The sequence below is a fragment of the Protopterus annectens genome, chromosome 1.part1 (genome assembly GCF_019279795.1).
Source record: "Protopterus annectens isolate FY-2018-M chromosome 1.part1, PAN1.0, whole genome shotgun sequence".
Taxonomy (NCBI): Eukaryota; Metazoa; Chordata; order Ceratodontiformes; family Protopteridae; genus Protopterus; species Protopterus annectens.
The window spans coordinates 572,054,009-572,076,612 of NC_056726.1; the positions used below are offsets into that span (position 1 = coordinate 572,054,009).

The 22,604-nt window shown below is 37.5% G+C and overlaps 1 protein-coding gene across 1 annotated transcript in view; it reads left to right on the forward strand.

Moving 5' to 3' along the window:
- TESK1 (testis associated actin remodelling kinase 1) overlaps positions 1 to 22,604 on the forward strand; it is a 1,265,203-nt gene that overhangs the window by 911,989 nt on the left and 330,610 nt on the right. The window contains exon 7 of the mRNA XM_044076820.1: positions 7,428 to 7,511. Coding sequence (XP_043932755.1) covers positions 7,428 to 7,511 — 84 coding nt within the window. The remainder of the gene's footprint in view (positions 1 to 7,427; positions 7,512 to 22,604) is intronic.

Here is a 22,604-nt window from a genome sequence, read left to right on the forward strand (position 1 = left end):
ATAACTGAGTGAGGTTAATGAAACCATATAAATGTAGGGGATTGGTACTTATGGACATGGTCAACTTCTTGGGCACAATGATGAATATTTTAGCCATCTATGAGACTGTTACCCAGAAGGAGACTTTTGTGGATTACCCTAAAATAGGCTTATGTTTGAGGATTTACTGTTAAAATATGATATATCTGTGTTGTACAATTTTTTTAAGGTGGTGAACCCTGTTCCGTCTCTTTTTGGCATACTGAAGATCCATTCTAATATTCTGGATCCTGACTTCTGTCTGATAGTGTCTGTGGACAGTTCTAAAACTAATAGTTTAGCTGAGTTTATTAACTAATGGTTTAGCCAGGTTTATTAGTAAGAAATTAAAAGACATTGTGGCATTATTCAAATGCATTTTGAAAGAATCTTGATGTTTTGTGAACCATCTTAGAAGCTCCATCGAGATGTTAACAGTGTATTTGTTACAGTGGATATTGTACATTTGGACTATGTTGTTTTGTAGCAATCCTTACTGGTTCTGCAAGTCTTAGTAGTTTGGGCATTTCTCTTTTTGTGGACAGTCTGGAAATTGTTTTGAATGAAAACTGTTTTTTATGATGGAGAGTATTTCCACCAAAATAAGGGCATGACTGTGGGGAGCATCTTGTGTTGTACGCCAGTCTAGTAATATGGCAATAGGGAAAATGTTATGCTTTTAAACACTCTCTGTACAAGTATACCTGAATGATATTTCCATTTTCTGGGAGGGGTCTATCAGTTTGTTTCAAGAATTCCTAGAGGATCCCCAAACTACAACTTTTTTTTTTTAATTTTGCGAACACTGTCAAAAGTGAACAAATTCACTGTTTGGATGTTATGTTAAGTAAAGATAAAAATTGTTTGTTTTTCCAGTAGTAATCCTCATAAACCTACTTACAGTAACTCATTTTTGTATTTTTATAGTGATCAACCCTTTTCTTTGTAAAAAGGTATTATTAAGAGTTGGCTAATTCGTATTTCTAGGCTGACTTCTGAGGATGATATATTTTTCGTGAAGTCAGTACTTTGATGAACATGTTCTTAGACAGAGGTTACCCCCTAGATTTGATACAATGCTGAGGGTGGTGCCTAAAAGATTAGATTCTGTTCATGGTCAAATTCTACATAAATATTTGGATTCATTACAGCTGACTAGAAAAGTTGTGATGAAAAGTATGAATGGGCCTTGTAAAAGGCATTTTGTCCTACTCTATAAAGATAGCAAGGAAACTACAGTGATCTTTATTAAACAATAGTCTATTTTCAAACATTTTAGTGCCACGGTGGTACGGCGGTAGCGTTGTTACCTCACAGCAAGAGGTTCTCCCATTCAATTCTCGGCTTGTCTTGGGAGTGCCTTCTGTGTGGAGTCTGCATGTCCTCCCCGCGGTTGGGTAGCATTCGAAAGACATGCGTGTGTAAATGGGCGTGCCTTCATTGAAGGTTGGGTGTCGAGCTGGCACCTCAGCGTTTCGTAAAAAAAATCTACTGCCAATCATTAGCGGACTGGAGTTCTGCTGTGGCGACCCCTTACCAGGAAAAGACGAAAGACAAACAACAAACTGATCTTCCAGTGGATGTTATTGGGGGTAGACTACTTGTTTATTTTAGATATTCTAATGGTGCACAATTTAATACCAACAAATGTGAGCACTGCAACCAGTGTTCATTTGTTAATCCTGATCAACATAAGGAGATTTGTTTAATATTATTGGAGGATGGACAAAGCCAGGAAGATACAACTGTTCCACTTTTGGGGTTTGTATATTTGTCTGTGTGTGACTTGTGCTGGGAATTCTGTATTGGTAAGATGGAAAAACTTCTCTGCAAGAGGATTAGACCACATATTCCCTTTTTTAAAAGGATGAAAAAGTGCACTTGCCAGGCATGTTGTAAAATGTAGGCACTTTAAAAAAAAATGTATTCAGTTTTCATGAGAAAGTTGAGCCTTCCTCATGGGAGGGGATTAGAAAACTTTATTGGGACAAATGGAAACTATCTGGCAGTTTATAGCCAATGCCACAAAACAACCATGACTTAATGATTGTGCTAATATAACCTGTGCTTTGAAATTGAGATTTTTAACAGGTTATTGGATGCTTGTTTTGTATATATTGTATTTTTGGGTTGCATTCTATAAATAGTGCAATTCTTATAAAATATTTTAATGTTTTAGAATATATTTTTTGTGTCTTTTTAAATGAAATCATGTGATCTTTCAATGAATGTGTGTTAGATATTTTAATGTGACCTCAAGAATATGTTTTAGGTGAAAGGAACCAAGGTATTGGGAACAAATAATTAGAAAGGAAAAGGTAATAGAATGGGAAGAGGTCAAGAAAATATTTGGGCTGCAGGCTAGAGACTGCCTTCCCTATCAGGGATTGTTTTCAGAGTATTGACAAAGAGAAGGGACTAGGGGAATCCTAGGTGAAAGACCTGCACTGGTTGAGTTTTTAGTTGAATCTAGACTAGAAGCTGCTGTTAAAAATGGGATATTTAGTAGGATATATAAAATATTGCACGATAAATATAGGAATCAATAAGAGGAGATCAGAAAATATTGTGAAGAGAGATTAGATAAACAATTCACAATGAAACAATGGGAGAACATATGTATGGATCCCAGGTATGCAGTAATGTCTAGAAGATTTAGGACTTTTGCTTGGAAGTGTTTACACAGGTAATTTTATACCCCAAACATACTCCAAAAAATTCTTCCTCAGGTAGATGGCAAATGGAGCTGTGATGGAAAGGAAAGAGTTACCTGGAAGTGTACATTTTTGGAGTGCAATGCTTTGGCAGATTTTTAAAATTCCCTGCAGAATGCTTTGCCAGTAATACTGGCAAGCAGATAAAGTTTAACTAAGGAAATGTTTTTTTTTTTTTTTTGAGCTGGTATAGCACATGAATTGCATAGAACATAGTAAGACATTGTTAAATTTAATTCTGGTGAATGCCAAAAAAGCAATTACTGGAAAATGGAAAGCAAGTAATAAATACTGTAAAAGAGAGAAAAAGACAGGAAGTGGTATCTTTAGAAAAGAGTAGGAGCAAATTAAATAGAAAAATGGAAATTGTGGGAAAAATACATACAGTAAAATGTTTTGGAGGAGGACTGAGGTTTAAGAAAAGGTGGGAATAGAACAATTTATGTAATGTGCGATTGATTGTATTGTTTAGAAGAATATATGTCATTTATAATGTTTGTAAATGTGAACTTGTTAATGTGTTTTGTTCACTTTAATAAATGTAAGTTTTCCTATGTTTCAAGTGATAATTCAATAAAGGTGTTTTTGTTAAAAAATATTTTAGGTTCTTATGAAGTCCTAGTTATTGATAGGATGAAAGCACTAAACCTTTATTCTAATAAATGTCTGGATGAAGTTTTCATCGTGCTTAGTCATTTCCACAGACATGTCATTGTTAGATATGCTTGGATTTGGTTTGCATTGTTTTTGTCCATCTTCTTGTGGGCATTGTTTGTGTTTTGTTTACTTTTTTTTAAATTGTTACTTTTGTGTTGCTTGCATGCGTCTATGAAGCTAGAAGCTATGCCGGCAATAGTCTTGGCCACCAGAAGGGTGTGCCAAGGCGGGCAGGTTCCAGTGGAGATGCCAGACTGAGGTTTCCACGTGTTTGGGCAGCAGTGCATGGGCAGTGTTGGAGGCAAATGATCACACTTGACATTACAACGGTGCCCATATCGAATTTATACTGTGCAGAAGAAAGGCCCAGCAATCTACTACTGTATTTTGCCAAGAAAACTTGATAAACAGTGAACAAAATTCGATTTAATGCTGGAAGATGGTCCTCTAGGTTGGAAGGCACTCACTATGCTACTAGGGAAGAGCCAACTGGTTAATTCAAGTACGTCTGAGATTGGTAATGCTGCTGGATCAAAACCACAAGGTTGCCCTGATGCTGAAGTTGCTAGACCGAAATAAAAGATCAGGAGCTGTAAAGCTTGATCAGACTTGGAATGTGACAAACATGAATCAAGGAAAACTAGACTTTGTTAAATCTGAAATGGATAAGACCACCATGGATATACTTGTTATAAACCAACTAAAGTGGACCGGTCAAGGACATTTCCATGTGAGTTTGCTATAGTGGCCAGGAAACAGAGAAAGAATGGAATTGCAATCATTGTGAATAAGAGATTTCTAAAGTCAGCACTGAAATATGATTCTATCACCAACAGACTGATCTCGATTCGCTTTCAAGAAGAACCATATATGAATATTGTGCAGGTCTAGGCCCCGAGTGATGCCAAAGATGACGAAATCAAAGCTTTCTATGATCAGCTGCAAAACGAGATAGAACAGACTTCAAACAAGATTTACTAATAATTATGGGAGATTTGAATGCGAAGGTAAGAAAAGAAAATTAAGGTTCAGTGTTTGGAAAGCATGTTGTTGGAGACAGAAATGAGGCTGGCAAAAGATTTGTCGAATTCTGCACGCACAACAGTCTGGCAATCATGAATGCATTCTTTCAACATCATGAGTGTTGCCTTTATACATGGACATCACTGAATGGGTTTTACCAAAGTCAGAAAGATTATGTGTGTGTCAACCAACATAAGATGGAAGTCAGCAGTCATGACAACTAGAACAAGACCAGGATCAAATTGTGGCACCAATCAGGAACTTCTGGTTTATAAAATCAAAGTGAAGTTATGATTAATCAGATGGCCAGGGCAGATTGTGATTTAGATAACATACGTGAGAAATGTTGGACAACCAATCTGAAGTATTAAACGTGGGAGATAAAGTCCACGAAGAGTAACAGAGGAAGCCAAGAGAACACTTTCAAAGAAAATTTAAAAAAAAAGCAACCCTGGATATCTCAGGAAGCTAAAAAGATAGCAGAAGAAAGAAGAAAAGCCAAAATATCCAGTAAGAGAAAAAAGATGACATGTTTGAATCGGTTAGTTCAGTGAGAAATCAGAATATTTCAGCACAATCTGCCAGCAGATCGAATCCAAACATGTGCATGGGAAAGCCAAATTAGCTTTCCAGTGCATCAAAAGGATAAGACAGAAATTTCAGTCAAGAATGGGAATGCTCAAAGATGCTGATGGGAAGATACTGAAAAGACCTGAGAAAATTAAAGAACAATGGAAGAGTTGTACCAAGAATCTGTATTCAAATTAAGTGGTCTAAGAGTATAAAGATGAAGACCTAATGCTAGAAGAGCCAAAGATTTTGAAAAAAGAGGTTATTGCAGGAATTGGATGACCTGTCAAATAACAAAGCTCCTGGAGTATATGGAAATACCAATAGAACTCATTATTTGATCTGATGGAGCAGCTGTTGCATGGACCAGATTGTGTCAAGGAGCAATGAGTTTGGAAAGAAAGTGGCTAACCGAATGGAAAAGATCTATTTTTTTCTGATTTATAAGAAAGGAGATGCCAAGAAATGCAGCAACTACTGTACAATTGCTCTACTTTCTCACACAAGCAAAATCTTGCCAAATATAGTCTAGTGGTGCTTGCAATCATATGTAGACAGAGAATTGCCAGAATCTCAAGCAGGATTCAGAAAAGAAAGAGGGACAAGAGATATCATTGCCACTGCTTGACGGATACTAGAAAAAAGACAAAGGAATATCCGAAACCTATTTATTTTTGCTTTATCGACTCCAGCAAGGCCTTTGTGTTGATCATGAAAAACTATGGACAACTTTATTGCAAATGGGAATACCAAAACACATTTTACAGTTAATAAAAAATCTTTATGATGGCCAAGAAGCTAAGGTTTGAATGGCATATGGAAACATAACTTTGTTTTTGGTTCAAAAAGGTATATGACAGGGCTGCATCTTGTCACCATATTTGTTCAATCTGTACTCTGAAGCCATAGTCACAAAAGCTATTCTAGAGGAAGATAATATTAGTATATGTATAGGTGGAAGACTGATAAACAGTCTGAGGTATGCAAACGACAGAACACTGCTGACTGAAACAAAAGAAGGTATGGAACATCTGCTGAGGAAAGTCAGAAAAGAAAGTCGAAAGATGGGACTAGAACTGAACATGAAGAAGACCAAGATTATGTCAACTGATAGCATAGATAAATTTGAGCTCGATGGAGAAGAAATTGAGATGGTTTCATGTATGAACCTTTTGGGTGACCTTGTGACCACTGATTCGACTAGCACTCAAGAAATATTGCATTGCTTGGCACTGGGCAAGACTGCCAAGTCTCTCTAGATAAAATATTCAAAAGTAAGAACATAAGACTGCAGTTGAAGATGAGACTAGTTTAGACTCTCATATTCTCGGTATTCAACTATGATTGCGAAAGCTGGATGATCCGGAAGCAAGAGCGAAGGAAGATTGACTCATTCAAAATGTGGTACAAGAAGAATCCTGCGTGTGCCAAGGACAGCGAGATGGGCCAATAAGTCGATCATAGAGAAAATTAAATCGGAAATGACACTGGAAACACAAATGATGAAACTGCGTTTGTTGTACTTTTTGGTCACACATATACAAAGGAAAGATCACTTGAAAAGGATATTATGATTGTAAAGATTGAGGGTACAAGGTGCAGAGGAAGACCACAAATAGTCTATCAAGTCACCAAGACTCAAAACTCGAGTTGATGGGACATAACATAATGGAATATAACATTAGTCATTTTCCTCTGACTGTGATAGACATACTTGGATTTGGTTTGCATTGTTTTTGTCCATCTTGTTGTGGACTTTTTGTGTGTTTTGTATACTTTTTATAAATTATTTACTTCTCCTTTGGTGTAAAGTGCAATGCATAATGTCAAAGTTCCATTTGGGACACCCCCTCCTGTCATAGCCCCAATTAGAGAAGTACAGTTTGAGTATTCTGAATAACATTTGTTAATACAGAGTTTTACTAAGGGGGTATTGGAACTGAAGTTACGTCAGGAGTGCAAAATGTGTATGTTGCCCCTATTTGGCCTTTGGGCTATCAAGAGAGAAGGCCTGTTTGGCCCACTGTCACTGGAAGTTGGCAACTGCTGAACTGTAAGATTGCTTACTTTTAAATGGGTGAGCAGATTTTGTCTGACATTGGATAGTTCCTTACTTGTAAATGCTGAATATATATATATTTTTTAAATTAGACCAGTAAGCTGCTCCTATACTATGTCTTACTGCAAGAGTCTCCTTAAATCTGTTGCTAAAACCTGATATCTACAGTTGAACATTTTGTGTCAGCAGCTAGTCATTGGGCATAAATATACAGCACTAAAACACGTCAGATTACTAGTATGTTTTCTAACTTTTATGTGGCACAAGTTAACAGAGGAACAGCACAGTGGAGTGTGTGTGTGTGTGTTGGGGCTCAGTGTACAATAGCGAAGCATTATCAGTATCTTATATTAATTTCTGTAACATTGTTTTCTGTTTTCATTTAGGCTGATGTATTTGCTTACGGAATCATTCTATGTGAGATAATTGCTCGAATACAGGCCGATCCAGATTATCTTCCTCGCTCTATGGTAAGATCACTATCACAATTTCATGTAAGATTTTAAAAAAAATACACTCAGGTGTCTGCTACAGTTTTAGGAGCATTCATATGTGGGAAGGAGAAGACGTAATGTTCAAGAAACACATGTATGTACATTGGGGGAAGAGTCTTGAAATCACTCTAAAGGAACATGGTTACTGATGTGTTCTAATATTTGTCTGCTTGATTCTTAAAAGAAAATGTGCTGACTCAACCAGTTTCCAATTGAGATGGGCCACCTCAAGATGTTGCAGTCTGTTCTTCACTGTGTTTATTGTTTTTCTTTATTTCTGTTGTGCAATAGTGTCCACATAGTCCACGTCAGGGAAGTGAGCAGAGAACCACAGGACTGGATAACTTGCCCGCATGAGCTGTATTCCGTCACTGATGATTTATTTCACTAGCTCTGAACCCACACATCCATACTGGTCATGTAGCACTCAAGTTGCTTGGCAGCTTTAGTAATTGGTTTAAAGTTAACAGCTACAGAAATGGTACACATTGTTCAGTAATATGTGAGTTAGAGTGAGTAGTGTGTTCATGTGCATGAGCAATAAATTATAAAGTAACTAGAAAATGTTTACACTTTAGTAAGTACTGCACTTACATGGTAACACACTGTCATGTGTAAATGTCAAGAAACTGCTGACAGTGTCTTAAATGGGAGTCGTTCTGTTTGAGTCTCAGAATTGCAGATGAGAGAAATTGAAGTCTGAATGTACAAACCGGTTTCATTATTGTCACACAATGAGTTACCGTGACCCAGAGATAAAATAATAAAGAGATGCAGAGGTAAAAACCCCTTTTAATGAGAAATGTGTTTGACAGTTACTCCCACCTTCTGGAAATGGCTGCTGAGAAGTTTTTTTTGATGATATTCATGTATTTTTGTCTCCAAATTGTGTTTCTCAGTTCTGAAGCACTGCATGTTATAAGTACTACATTGCTGTATTAGAAACTATTCCACAAATCTGCCATCTGATTTACTTTGAAACACTTGCAGTTATTGCTTGTGTGGAAGAAGAGGTTGTTGGCCAAAACATATTAGTAATCCTGCACTTTTATGAGGAAATGTCTTACTGTTATTTCTCCTACAGCATACAGACAGTCTTTAAGGCTGCTGACATTAAAATCTCATTAAGAATGTTATACGTCAGCAGTAAAGCTTTCCTTTGAGTTATGCTTCTGTTCATTGTGTGGGCTCAGACCTAGTGTGGGATTAGAACCCCCCTAATCTTCAAATCCATGCGCACACGTCCTGCTGGTTAAGCCAAGATGAGATTTGCTCATGTACTGAATGTATAAGCTCAAATTTTATTTCTTTATTAGTAGATAATACCATTAAGTGGCAGTGAACAGTCCATTTACGTTTAATTCCCAAAGACTGAGACATTTATACAGGGGTTTAAGGAGTAATGATCTAAATGCAATTCAGGGTGGAGCTCCATTTAAACATCTACATCTGGGTGGACATCTTGTACTGTACGTAGTTAATCCATACGTGTTAAGCTGATTGACAACTTTGATTCAAAAAGTTCATGTATAGGAGGTTGCTGAAGAGAAGAAAGAAACTTGAATGATCAACCACTAATTTTTATTTTTGTTTTATTAGTTTGCTTTTTTCATTTGGACCAAACTCGTCTTCACTTGAGGCTGTGGGGCAAAGTCATCAGGGCTTCATAAAAATGTAATGTACATTGAAACAGTAAAGCAAAAGTCTGTAGTTATATTATAGTGAGAAGGTGTATAGCAAAGCATGTCATACATGTAGTTGTATGCAAGAATTGTATGTCAAAATGTAACAAATCATTTAGTTTGTAAAAGAGGACAATACAATTAAAATGGTGTTTTGAGGACAGGAGGGTAAAGCCTTCACTTGACCTGGACAGACTGAATTTGATTAGCAGCTGAGACTCTGGAAGAGCTGGTCGGGGAGGATGGGAAGGAAGTGTTAACACTGGCTCACGCATTCTTGGCGTAGATGGAGACGGTACTCCTGGTCAGGCTTCTTGCTTGATACGTTGATCCATCAGACTGGGGTACATGGGTTTGGTAGTCCCATGCCAATGATAGTAGCCCTCAGAGGTGAGTACATGAAAGCATGTACATAAAGAGGAGGTCAGAGGTGCTTATGTCAGCATCATGGGGTAGGATTAGATCCAAAGCAAATACACTGGCATTGGTAGCAGCAAGGGCCCAAATCACCACTGTGTTTGTCTGCATGATATCCCCCATGCTGGCTTTCTCCCTCACAGGGAAATACATAGCCAGTACGAGGCAACAAATATTCTAGTCTCATAGATGAGGCTAAATTGTCAGGCATGGCAGAAAAAAAAAAACTAGAAAAGGGAAAAAGGAAATGAGATTTATAAAAAGAAATCCATGACCACACAATTTATGAAAGTAGCTGAGCATTGAAAACTGGCAGTAGTGGAACCCCTAAGAAAGAAGAAAAACAATTACATGCACCTTGTGCAGTTCATTTCAGAGTACAACTGCTAATGTAAATGTATCAGTGGCTGATTATAAACTCATTTTAGGCTGAGATAACACTGTGTCTGCGTGCGCATGTGTGTTTACACGTGTGTGTAGTGGAGGTGGCGTTATCAGAGTAGAAGACAGAGTTTAGTGCAGTGGTAATCGTCAATAGTCCGACAATGAACAAAGCATTGTCAGCTTAAACGTCTGTTGCATGGAACAACTTCCTGCCTGTCTCATTGTGCTAAATTGTTTCAGAGGATTTTTTTTTTGTGGTATATGTGCTATGTCCATTATACAGTGCTATTAGATATGCAGTGTACATAGATGAATTGGTGTTTATATCACCAGTGTCATGCCAGGAAATGTTTACATTCTTATATCATTCTGCATTTTACTGTATCTATTTTATTTTTACATTTTATGTCACAAAAATGACAAGGGCTTTAGTGCTGTATTTGAGGTACCTGACTGCAGGTGTGTGTTATGTTTTGTACACAAGTTAAAAACTCGCCATCAGTTTTGCAATGACAGCAAGTTCTACATTTGTTTAGTATTCTGATAAATGGATGCTTTTGTGTGGCAATTTTCAGTACCATGAAAATTAAACAATGCAACCAGTTGTCTACAGTTGTGGCTGTTTAGTAACATTATACAACAGCATACAACCCACACACTAAGATCATAACAAGGTTTGACGACATACTTCAAGAGGAGTAGTAGTGAATCTGACAGCAAGATAGGTATCTTTGCAGTTATTCTGTATATGTCTGTCAAGTATTGTCACACAAGTATGTACCTGATCAGGCACATGCATCAAATGGAACTTCCACAGAGGTTCCAAACAAAAAGCATGCGGGGCATATACACAATGCCCTATGTAGATGGCCTCAAAGCCCTATCTCTGTATTCTGTTTCCTACAGACTGCTGAGAGGCGATTTATGCCTGACATACAAGGCATCCTTGGATCCCACTCTGATGTACCTTTTGCATATCTGCAAAATGAGCAGCACCAGAATTACTAGATCTAAGGATTTAAATTTTGCTTGTGACCTATTGTAGATAATCCATATTCTCTGAAATAGGCCTCCTATCCATGTGAAGCAGAGTCCTTCCCTAACCCTGTTCAAGAGCAGCCTGGAGCATTGAATGGGAAATTGGAAATTATCCCTCTAACAGCTGTGTCTCTGACGGACAGAGGCAGCTGTTAAATCATGCCCTTACTAACACAGACGCCCCTTAAAACAATGTCTAAGGCATAATAACTCTTAATTTACATTTGGGTTGCATGGCTAGGCTTATAGAGGCCCCAGTGGTCATTAGCCTATTATACATCTACGAACCTATGAGCATAAACCCACACCTTCAGCTGCAAGGACTATAGAACCATCATTTTACCTCTAGCTTAAAAGTAGTGCTCCCTTTGTATGGCCTCTAATTATCCAGGCAAGGAATTCCGAACACTTGAGGCAGCATCTGAGCAGACCTTCTTCAAGTTATTTCCCTTGTGGATGGTGTCCCAAAAAAAAGTGGCCTGACTGGATATTAGCTCCTTGAGTAGATCTCACCAGTGTAGATTTGGATGAACAGATCTGAGTATAAAGCACTGTTTCACCAGTGAGCAAGTGCCGTAACTTAATTTTGTTTAGGAATTCTGACCCACTTGAATAGTATACAGACATGCTTATTCCATCCTGACTTGTTCCTGTGTTTAGCAACTTTGTTTATATAATTGTCATAGCAAATGAGTTTTCTGAATGACCCCCAAATAGCAGTTTGGCCATCCACGGCAGTGACAGCACTTAAGCCAAAATATTAAAGTAGCAGTGGATGCTGCCCAACAGACTGGGTTGTCTGTTCCTGACTGTTCTGCTCATCACACTTTCAAGAATTTTATTAACACCTGGGACACTGAGTGATCTTAAGTTGCTTCAAAACAACACACTTTTAGTTTTTCATATATATATATATATATATATATATATATATATATATATATATATAAAATGTATGTGTAGTCTAAAAAGACATAGAGAATGCTGAAAACTGCACAAGTTTAAAGTCGCAGCATTGTTTTCTTGTCTTACTCACAGACGTGGCAAAGAGTAGTGGTTATTTCATAAAAGGCTGATAAGCATATGTCATTTATTTATAAGCAAGGTGCTGTTTTAGAGGGTTAACTCAGTTCTAGAAACAAACTTGTTCAGAAAATAAGCAGGTAAAAATTGGCACTTATCACAAAATGAAGTAACACAGTTATTTAAACTGTAATATAACACTGCTGTACTAAACATCAGCCTTGCAGGTTAGTGTTATAGCTGTTGTAGTGTGACTGTAAGCTGTTATAGTGCTAAGAACACCCAACAATGTCTCACACTGCTGATTAAGAATTAAAATCAATACAGTTTGGCCTGATCTCCAGAACTGAATTAAGATAGTCTGACTTTTATAACACAGAACTGTGAATAGACTGTCAATATACAGACTATAAAGAGACACATTTCCTTGACAGAAGTTCACCTAAAGTGGGTAGAAAAATAACTGCCATACAACTTACAGTAGTGAATAAATGGTACAGAATGAAACCATACCTTATATACTTCGTCTTCTTTCGGCTTTTCCCGGTTAGGGGTCGCCTCAGCGGATCAACTGTCCGCTCATGTTTGGCAGTGGAGTTTTATGATGTCGAATTGCCAGCCCGGTGCCCAACCTTCCACAGAAGGCACACACACACGCACTCACTCCTAGGGCCAATTTAGAGTGTCCAAGCCACCTACAGCATGTCTTTGGGATGTGGGAGGAAACCGGAGCACCCGGAGGAAACCCACGCGACCACAGGGAGGACATGCAGACTCCGCACAGAAGGCACCCCAGCCGAGGATCGAACCGGAGAACCTCTTGCTGTGAGGTGGCAACACTAACCACTGCACCACCATGGCTGCCCTAATGTTTGTTAAACATTTACTTGAAACACAGTGAATTCAATTTAAATCTCAGTACTGAGAGTTAATAGCTCTGTGGCCGACATACACTGTGTGAAATTTAAAGAACTGCTGGGTTTACGTGATCATTTGTCATTGTAACTGTTTCTAGTAACTCTTCTCCCCAGGGCCATTCACTGTAAATAAATGCCATGTGTAGTAGCACTGTAGTTTTGTGATCTCACAGTATGGAGTACATAGATTCATAGGTTTATACTAGGCTAGCCACCACCAGAGTCTTTACAAGCCTAGACGTGCAACCCGACCCACTTTTTTCCCAGAGTTCCTTGGAAGCCTATATGGTGGAGTATGTTAGTAAAAAGGTAGCTAAGGGTTATGTGTGTGTGTGTGGGGGGGATGTGTTAGTTGGGTATTAATTTACTTATTGTTGCCCTCTGTCCATCTGAGACTTGGCCAAACCAGGAGTGAATTTGTGGTTTCTCATTCAGTGATAGTTTTTTTTTTGAACAGGGTCAGGAATGAGCTCTGCTTCATGTAGATGGGAAGTTTATTCCATAACATGGGAGATTCATAGGTGTGTAGTAGGCTAATGACCACAAGGGCCTTTTTAAGCCTAGCTATACATCCCAAATCTCTGACAAGTTTTGCTACCCAAGATAAGTATAAACAGGAGACACATATCGGTCCCTCCCACAAGTTCTATTTATGTCACAGGCAAAGTTCAAGTCCTTGGATCCAGTGTTTCTGGTGCTGTTTGTCTTGTGGATGTGCAAGAGATCCATCAGATCTGGATCTGAGGATGCTTTATATCCTAGGCATAGGTTGCCTCTCAGTAACCTGCAGGAGACTGAGTACAGAAATGGGACCTTATGATGACCTGTTTAGGACAGGGGTATTCATACCCTGGATTCTCCTGGTGAGGAACCTTTGAAGGCATTCCATTTGTTGCAAGTGCCTGGTTAGGCGCATGCCAAAGGGTACATTATTGTACTCAATGATGGGTCTGATTACGGCTGAGTAGAGTGGTACTGTTTACTTCCTTGGACCAGGGGTGTCATATCCTTGCTTATGAGTTGGGCGACATAGAATATTTTATTTCTGTCGTGGCTATGTGCTGGTCAAACACCACATTACTGTCTAAATATGTTCCCAGATCCCTAACTGTCGGGTCAACTCTTATGAGTGTTTATCAATTAAATAATTAGCTTGAGTGGGCAATTTCCCAAAGGGCATTTCTTTGCATTGAGTTTTAATCTGTGGCTTTCACACCAGTCTTTTTTTGTGTGTGTGTTAGACCCTCTTGTAGGATGTTGGTGTCATGGGGAGAATCTATGATCATTCCCAATTTGCAGTCATCTGCGAACTTGGTGAGCCAAAGGCCTTTGACATTCTTCTTCTTTCGACTTAACCTTGACTTTTAAAGGTAGATGACTGGGCTCAACGCGGAGTCCTGGGGTACTCTGCTTGTAACTGGCCTCTTGTCAGAGGTGTTCTCACTGATTTGACTTCTTGGGCCCTATCCGTAAGCCAGATGACAGTCCAATAAGTTATAATGGGATTTATGCCTAGTTCCAAGAGTTTGTCAACAATACCTGAGTGGGGTATTGGATCAAACACCTTGTCCAGGTCAAGGTAGGCAGTATGCACCATTTTTCCCTCATCTTTAGCCATGTTGACCCCCTCAAGGAAGTCTACCAGGTTAAATGGGCAAGACCTTCCCTTAACAAAGCCAGACTGGGATGGATCCAGTGTCTGTAGGTTGCCATTGTTCTTGCTCATCATTTCCATGATAATTTTTTTCCATGGCTTTGCATATTGGACTTATTTTTTAAAATTCCTTTATTGAATTATCACTTAACATATGCACATTTACAGTTATATAAAAGTAATTAAATCATGGTAACAAGTTCACATTTACAAACATTATACATCACATATATTGTTCTATACCATAAATCAAAGCAACAAGTACGTACATTTTTCAGTTCCTGCCTTCTCCTAAACCTCATTCCTCCTCCAAAATATTTTTCCTACATGTACTGTTCCCACAGTTTCCATTTTCTATGTAATTTACTCCTACCGTTTTCTAAAGATCCTACTTCTGTTTTTGTCTCTGTTACAATGCTCACTACTTCCAAGTGTATTTGAATTAGACTTTGATTTACATTTTCTCATAATTATTTTTGGCAGCTATGAGAATTAAACTTAACATGGCATTACTATGTCTAGGCAATTCTGATCTTGTATCCCTTCTCAAAAAATAATTTCTTTAGTTGCACTCATTTGCTGGTCCAGTATTGTACTTTGTGGGAAATTTTTAAGGTTTGCCAACTCATTACATTCTGAGGACATATGCTCCCAGTTACCTCCATCTTTCCCATTACACATTTAACATTTGTCATCTACCTGAGGAAAACTTCTTTGGAGTCTGATTGGGGTTTAAAAGTATATGTGTAAACACTTCCTAGCAAAAATCATAAATCTTCTAGATTTTGTTGCATATTTAGGAGCCCCATACATATGTCCTCCCATTCTTTCTGTGGGAAGAGAGATTAGATAAGCAATTCACAATCCTCTTTAATCTCCTCTGATTGATTCCTGTAGTTATCCTGCAATATTTTAAATGCCCTACTAACTATCTCTTTTTTAATAGCAGCTTCTATTCTAGATTCCATTAAAAACTCAGCTAGTGCAAGTCTTTCATTTAGGGCACCCTATCCCCTTTCTCTTTGTCGGTAGTCTGATATCAGTGCCTGATAGGGAAGGCAATCTCTAGCCTGCAGTCCAAATGTCTTCTTCTCATTCTGTTACCTTTCCCTGTCTATTTGTTCCCAGTGTCTTGATTCTTTTGCCATCTTCCTCCAGTAAATTCCAGTCCCCTCTTGCTAATTCTCTGTAATCCTAATTGCACTCATCCCTATCAACAGATTCTACTTTATCCATTCCTGTGTTGGCTTAGTTCTTTGCATACTTTTTGCTGCTTAATGAATATAATATTTCATATGACTGTTGCTGTTCTTCTTAAGGATCTGCATCCAAAGTCCAACTCTTCCTTATTTCTTGAATCATCCCCCTGCTTCATCATCATCCATTTCTACTTTGAATTGTAGCTTTCTGCTTGTATTACACATGAGAGCTTTAACTGTGTAGCTCTAAAATATCTCTTCTACTCAGGTAGTCCTGAACCTCCTTGTTCTGTTGTGAGAATCAGTTTATCCCATTTGTCTCTTGCCCTCGTCCCCTCCCAGAAAAAATCCTTCAACTCTATTAATTACTGTTCACAACTTCTCCTGTGGTTGATACCAATATGCCTGACTTGTTTATAAAACTAAAGGGACTAAACATTTCTATTGCTTCTATCTTGCTATCCGTATCCATAGGCAAAAGCTTCCAGTTTTATTTTTTGTATGATCTTCTGTTTAGTCTCTTCCAAATATTCTTAACTGCTGTAACAGAATCCCTTTAATCCATACTCTCACGTAGTTTATTTTATCATGTCCCCATAAATATGGGTATTGCTGACCCAATTTATCTGCGAGTGCATAGTTTACAGCTATAGCCTATGTTTTATCTTCGTTAATTGTATATCGAGGGGGGGGGGTGTATCTGTGTCAGAATGTTCCACAACACTGAGATGTCCTTTTCTTCTATCAGGTACAAAAACTTTGTTAAACACCATAACAATTATATCCTTGAATTTCTGAGTCAGTGGTTCTAAATATAATGCAAATAAAGGGAAAGAGGACACCCCTGTCTGGTTCCTTTTAACCAGATCTCTTTTTCTTTTCTTTCTGCCATATTTTTAAACTCTACTTTTTATCCCATTCACTAGCTGATAACTCCTGAATAAGGCTCCTGAAAAGTTGCTCCTTTTTTAACAGCACCAGTGTCTCATCTTTACTTCATTACCCTGTATTTTTATCTTAGTAATTATTGGCACATGATCTGAAATAGTTATTGGGTGGGTGTCAAAGTCTCAATTAAATGCACATGTTCCTGTGAAATATAATTTGTCTATCTAGCCCATGTATTGTAACTTGGAGAATAATATGTAAATTCTTTCTGATTTCCTACTACTGAATTCTCATCTTTCATACCAAATATTTTCATAAATTTCTCCAGAAGTCTACCCTCTTTTGTAGTATTTTCCCTTCTTGCCCCCGATACACCTTCATTGTTGCAAATCAAATTCCAATCCCCACCTATAAGTAATATTCCCTGCTAAAAGCTGATGGTTTCTCTCGTTTTATTTAAGCTCCATATTAGTTTTAGGTGGAGTATAAATACATACCAGCATAATCCTCATCTTATGCCAGTAATCTCCTTACGACCGTAAGTCTGATATTATATTGTTCTATAACTGGTGGAACTCCTTTAACAATTAATATAAGTATTCCTCTTTCCTTTGTCCCTGATATCCTTCTGAATATCCATCTAGAAATACTTTCTTTATCAAATTCACAAGCTCAGTTCTTTCCAGATGTGTCTCCTGTAGCATTGCTATTTGCACTGTGCATTTCTTATATTATCCTTTCCTTTTGTCTGATCCTATGATACCATTTATATTCCAAGATAGTATGGAAAGTGTCACCATTATGGTAAGAAGTAATTATTCCTACCTGTTATATATGGCGGCTTTTTAAAATGTTTATTTCCAGCTTTTGTGATGCATGCGCCTGCTAATGTTGAACAAGTTAATCCTTTATATAGTTTTTTTCTTATCAGCATTGGTACCTATGTAACATTTTACAAGACTTTTTATAAATGCACCCACCAGACCACCTCCATAACCTGTTAAGTTAATAAAACACTCATAACTGTGTACAAGTTCAACCCTCCTAATAGGAACATTTGTCCTAAATAGACGCATACCTTAATTAACCTGAAATTGGGCTTATCCATGCCAAGATGCATGTTATTGTCTGTGCTTCTACTTATTGGTATCTGTTTTTTTTTTTTTTTAACTTTAACCCCCTTGCAGATGTGAAAACAGCTTCCATGCTTTCAGAAAATAACTGTTAAGCTAGAAGAAGCCAGTATTCTGGCTATCCATTGCCCTATTATTACCTTGTCTCCATAGAAAGGAAAATTTGTCATTATATTGAATGTTCTCATATTTACTTGTTTCCACTTAAAAGTTATGAGATTAAGCCAAGGGTCTTTTTCTTAAAAAAAAAAAAAAAAATCTTTATTAAATTTTCATGTATGACACATAGGCCATGTCAGATATATATAACTGACAATAAACCATAGTGCTAAAATCTCAGTAGCAAACGTGATACATTCCAGACCGTGTATATGCAGCTTTAGCTGCAAACATTATACATTACTTTTAACTTATCCAGTCATTGTTAGTCAACCAGTATGTAGCTCATTCAAATCATCAAATCCTGCCTTCTTTTAAACCTCATTCCTCCTCTGCATCTGTTGATCCCCCAGTTCCCATTTTTTTCATGTGTAATTTGCTCCTACCGTTTTCTAAAGATCTCAGATCCAGTTGTTTTAACTCTGTTAATGTCTTTTCTACTTTTAATAAAGTTGGTTTAGATTTTGATTTCCATTTTTTAGTAATTGCTTTTTTTTTCAGCTGTCAAAAATAGACTCAGCAAGGCCTTATTATGTCTAGGTAATTCCGAGTTTGTATCATAGCTCAAAAAAATATTATCCTAGTCACTCCAACTTGCTCACCCAGCATCTCCGACAGACTAGTCTTCAGGGAATCTTTAAAGTCTACCAACTCATTACACTCCCAGAAAATATGTTCCCAGTTACCTTTTTCTGCCCCACCACACCTCTTAACATTTGCTGTCTACCTGAGGAAAAATTCTTTGATGTCTGCTCGGGGTGTAAAAGTACCTATGTAAGCACTTCCAGGAAAAGATCCAAAATCTTATAGATTTTGTTGAATATTTGGGAGACATACATATATCCTCCCATTGTTTCTTTGTGAATTGCTTATCTAATCTCTCTTCCCAGTCCTTCCTAACCTCCTCTCATTGATTCTTATTGTTATCATGCAATATTTTATATGCTGTAATTATTCCTTTCTTAATGGCAACTTCTGTTGTAGATTCTACTAAAAAACCTACCAGTGCTGGTCTTTCATTTAGGACCCCCCCTCCCATTTCTTTCTCTTTGCCTGTACTCTGATATCAGTCTTTGATACGGAAGGCAGTCTTTTGCCTGCAGTCCAAATAAGTTCTTGGCATCTTCCCATTCTGCTACTTTTCCCTCTCTAGTTATTTGCTCCCAGTGCCTTGTTTCCTTTGCCAGTTTTCTCCAATATATTCCCACCCCCTCTTGCCTGTTGTCTGCATCCCTATTGGCAGAATCTCCTTTCTTCTCTCCCATTTTGGCTTAGTTCTTAGAAGACATTCTGCTACATTGAGTATAATATTCTGTATGATTATTGTTGTTCTCCTTAAAGGTTTGCATCCAAAATCCCATTCTCTCCCTGTTACTGGAGCCCCCCCCCCCCCATTTCATCATCATCTCTTTCCACTTTGAATTATATTTTTCTGCTTGTGCTTTTGTATAGGAGCCTTAACTGTGTTGCTCTGAAATACCCCTTCAGCAAGGGTAATCCCAATCCTCCCTGTTCTGTTGGAAGAATAATTTTATTGCACTTGATTCTTGCAGTCTTCCCCTCCCAGGTAAAATCCTTCAGTTCTTTATTAATTGCTGTCTACAATTTCACCTGTGGTTGATAAAAATATGTCTGACCAATGTACAAGACTAAAGAGACTAAAAACATTTTAACTGCTTGTATCTTACTTTGTGCCCATATAACAGAGCTTCCATTTTCTCAGTTTTTGTATTATCTTTTGTTTAGTCTCTCATAGCATATCCTTAGCTGCCACACCATCATCATTTTAATCCATATTCCTAAATACTTAATTTTGTCATATCACTGCAAATATGGATATTGCTGAACCAATTTTTATGTGGATACATAATTTACTGTTGTTGCTTTTGTTTTTGTTTCATTAATATTGTATCCCAAAAAGGTTTGAAACTGTCTCCATGTGCTCCACAGCACTGTAATTTCCCTTTCTGGTTTTGTTACGTTTAAAATAATGTCATCTGCAAATAGATCCAGCTTTTCCTGACTACCATACCAATTATATCTTTGAATTTGTGAGTCCCTTATTTTCTTTGCCAATGCAACTAAATATAGTGCAAATAAAGGGGAGAGAGGACACCCCTAGTTGGTTCCTCTTCTCAGAGGATTCATTGATTATCAGAGGACCACACCCACTTTAATTTTCACCTTCGATCCTTCATATATCCTTCTAACCAACCTTACAATTTTATCAGGGAATGCAAATGCTTCCATTGCTCTGCTCATAAAATCCCATCTTACTTTGTCAAATGCTTTCTCTGCATTAAGATCCACCAGTAACAGTAGTATTTTCTTACATTCTGCCTCCCTCTGGGTTATCACTGTTCTGTTTGTCGTCAAATGTTTGCCTCCCCTCCACAAAACCACATTGATCCATATATGTCGATTTTGGCATCACTTTTGCCATTATTTTAGCCATTGTTGACATAAACACCTGTATAATCATGGTTTAGTATTGAAATGGGCCCATATGAAGCTGGATCTGATGGATCTTTGTCCTCTTTAGTTAGTACAGCTACTACCACTTTCTTAAAGGATGTTGGTACTTCTCCTCTTAAAATGCTGTTAAACAAAACGTTCCAGATCTTCATCAGTTTTTTCCCCTCCAAGCTTCCATATTTCCACAGAAATACCATCTATTCCTGGGGATTTTCCTGTAGCTTGGTTATACATCACCATTTTTTTATCTCATCTCCTCCTATCCTAGCTGTCAGTAATTGAGCCTTTTCTCCCTCTAGCCTTGGCGTATTTAATTCTTCCATAAACATTTCCATTTATACCTTTCCTTGATTTCCATATTTTCTGCTTTATTCAGACTTTCATAGAATTTCCAAAATATTTCTAATACTTCTACAGGATACCTAGTTATCTTTCTTGTAATAGGCTCACTAAGCTTGGTGACAGCCCTTTTTACTTTCTGTTGTCTGAGTCATTGTGCTTAAAGTTGTTGTGTTCTAGAGTTATAAAAAAATAGTTGCTTAACAGCAAGCTTTCTCAACTCATGCATATTGTCAAGGTAGTCCATTATTTTCTGTTTAGCATTCTGTATTTGCTCCTCCTGTTATTCTGTAAGATTTGTCTATTTTGTAATACTTTAATATTTATCAGCCCCTCTAAATAATTCTTGTTACTTCTTAACCATATCTCACTTTCTTTTGTTTCCACCCTATTTTTAAATTCCATTTTAATTTTATTCTACTCCCTAGCTATGTCTTCAGAAGAAGTTTCTGTCTTCTCTAATAGCTCTTGAATAATTTCCACTATCCATTCCTTAAATTCCACTCTTGTCAACAGATAAGTATGAAAGTTCCATTGTTTCATTTTTATTTCATTACCCTGTGTTTTTATTTTACTTATTATTGGTGATCTGAAATATCTATTGGGCACGTATCAAGACATTCGATTAAATGCACATGTTCCTGTGAAATGTAAATTCTGCCTAGCCTAGCCCAGTTTTTGAATCTTGGGGAGTAATATGTAAATTAATTTCCATTTCCTAGTACTGAATTCACATCTTCCATGCCAAATATTTTCATAAATTTCTTTATAAGCCAAGGGTCTTAATCCAGGCACCCTTGCAAAAGTAAGAGAAAACAAATCATATCCATATGTATTATAATCGGTGTATTTTTACATGCCACCCCCCACCTCAGCAAGCCAAGATTACAACCTATTAACTTAAACATGCTTTTGTCTAGCCTGTTTTCTCTTTTTGCACTTTAATGCTCACATCTTTTAGTACTGAAAAAGAAGGCATCTGTTTAGTTTAGTAACATACAAGAATAACTAAAAATATAGTTGTATAAAACATGCAATTTATATCGTGAAAAGTTGAAATCGTTTTACTTATGTTTTTCCTGCTTCCACTCCTTTCTGTGTCCTTTCAAATATTAATGATGTGAAGTGATTCAAATGCTTTTTAGTTCCTCACAAGTTTAACAAAGTCAACAAAAGTCCACTATTTCCACTTTTTCTTATACAGCCATGTTTCACAAATTCAAATGATGCTTTGCTTTCTCTCATTTATGTACTAATTTCTGTTTTGCTGGTGGTCTTCCTGTTCATCTTCATCTCCCAGCTTCAGAGTACACTTCCCAATTCTTCTATTTAACTCCTCTGCTTTCCTTTAGCCCTCAGATATTTTCCTTTGGAACACTGGAAAGGGTTTATCTCTGTGTGTTCTATTTTCAAAAGAATGAGAATCTGATTCCCGTTCTGTTTGATAGCTCACTTTTTGTTGGACAAAATTTTGTATTTCCTCCTTAGCCTGTCCTGCATCAAAAAATGACTTTGATCTTCTGGGAAAAAAGTATTCTGAAGACAGCTAGATGCAGCAGCCTGAATCTCACACATGCCTCTCAACATTCCCTGCTTTCTGGAATAAATTTGTTTCTCTTCTGCATGAAGTACAGTGAATAGGTTCATAGGTTGGTACTAGGCTATCAGCCCTAGGGCCTATACAAGCCTAGCCATAACGATTCTCTGGTTATTTCTTCCCACAATATTTACTTCCCTGGACCCCTGTCTAGCAGGGTGACT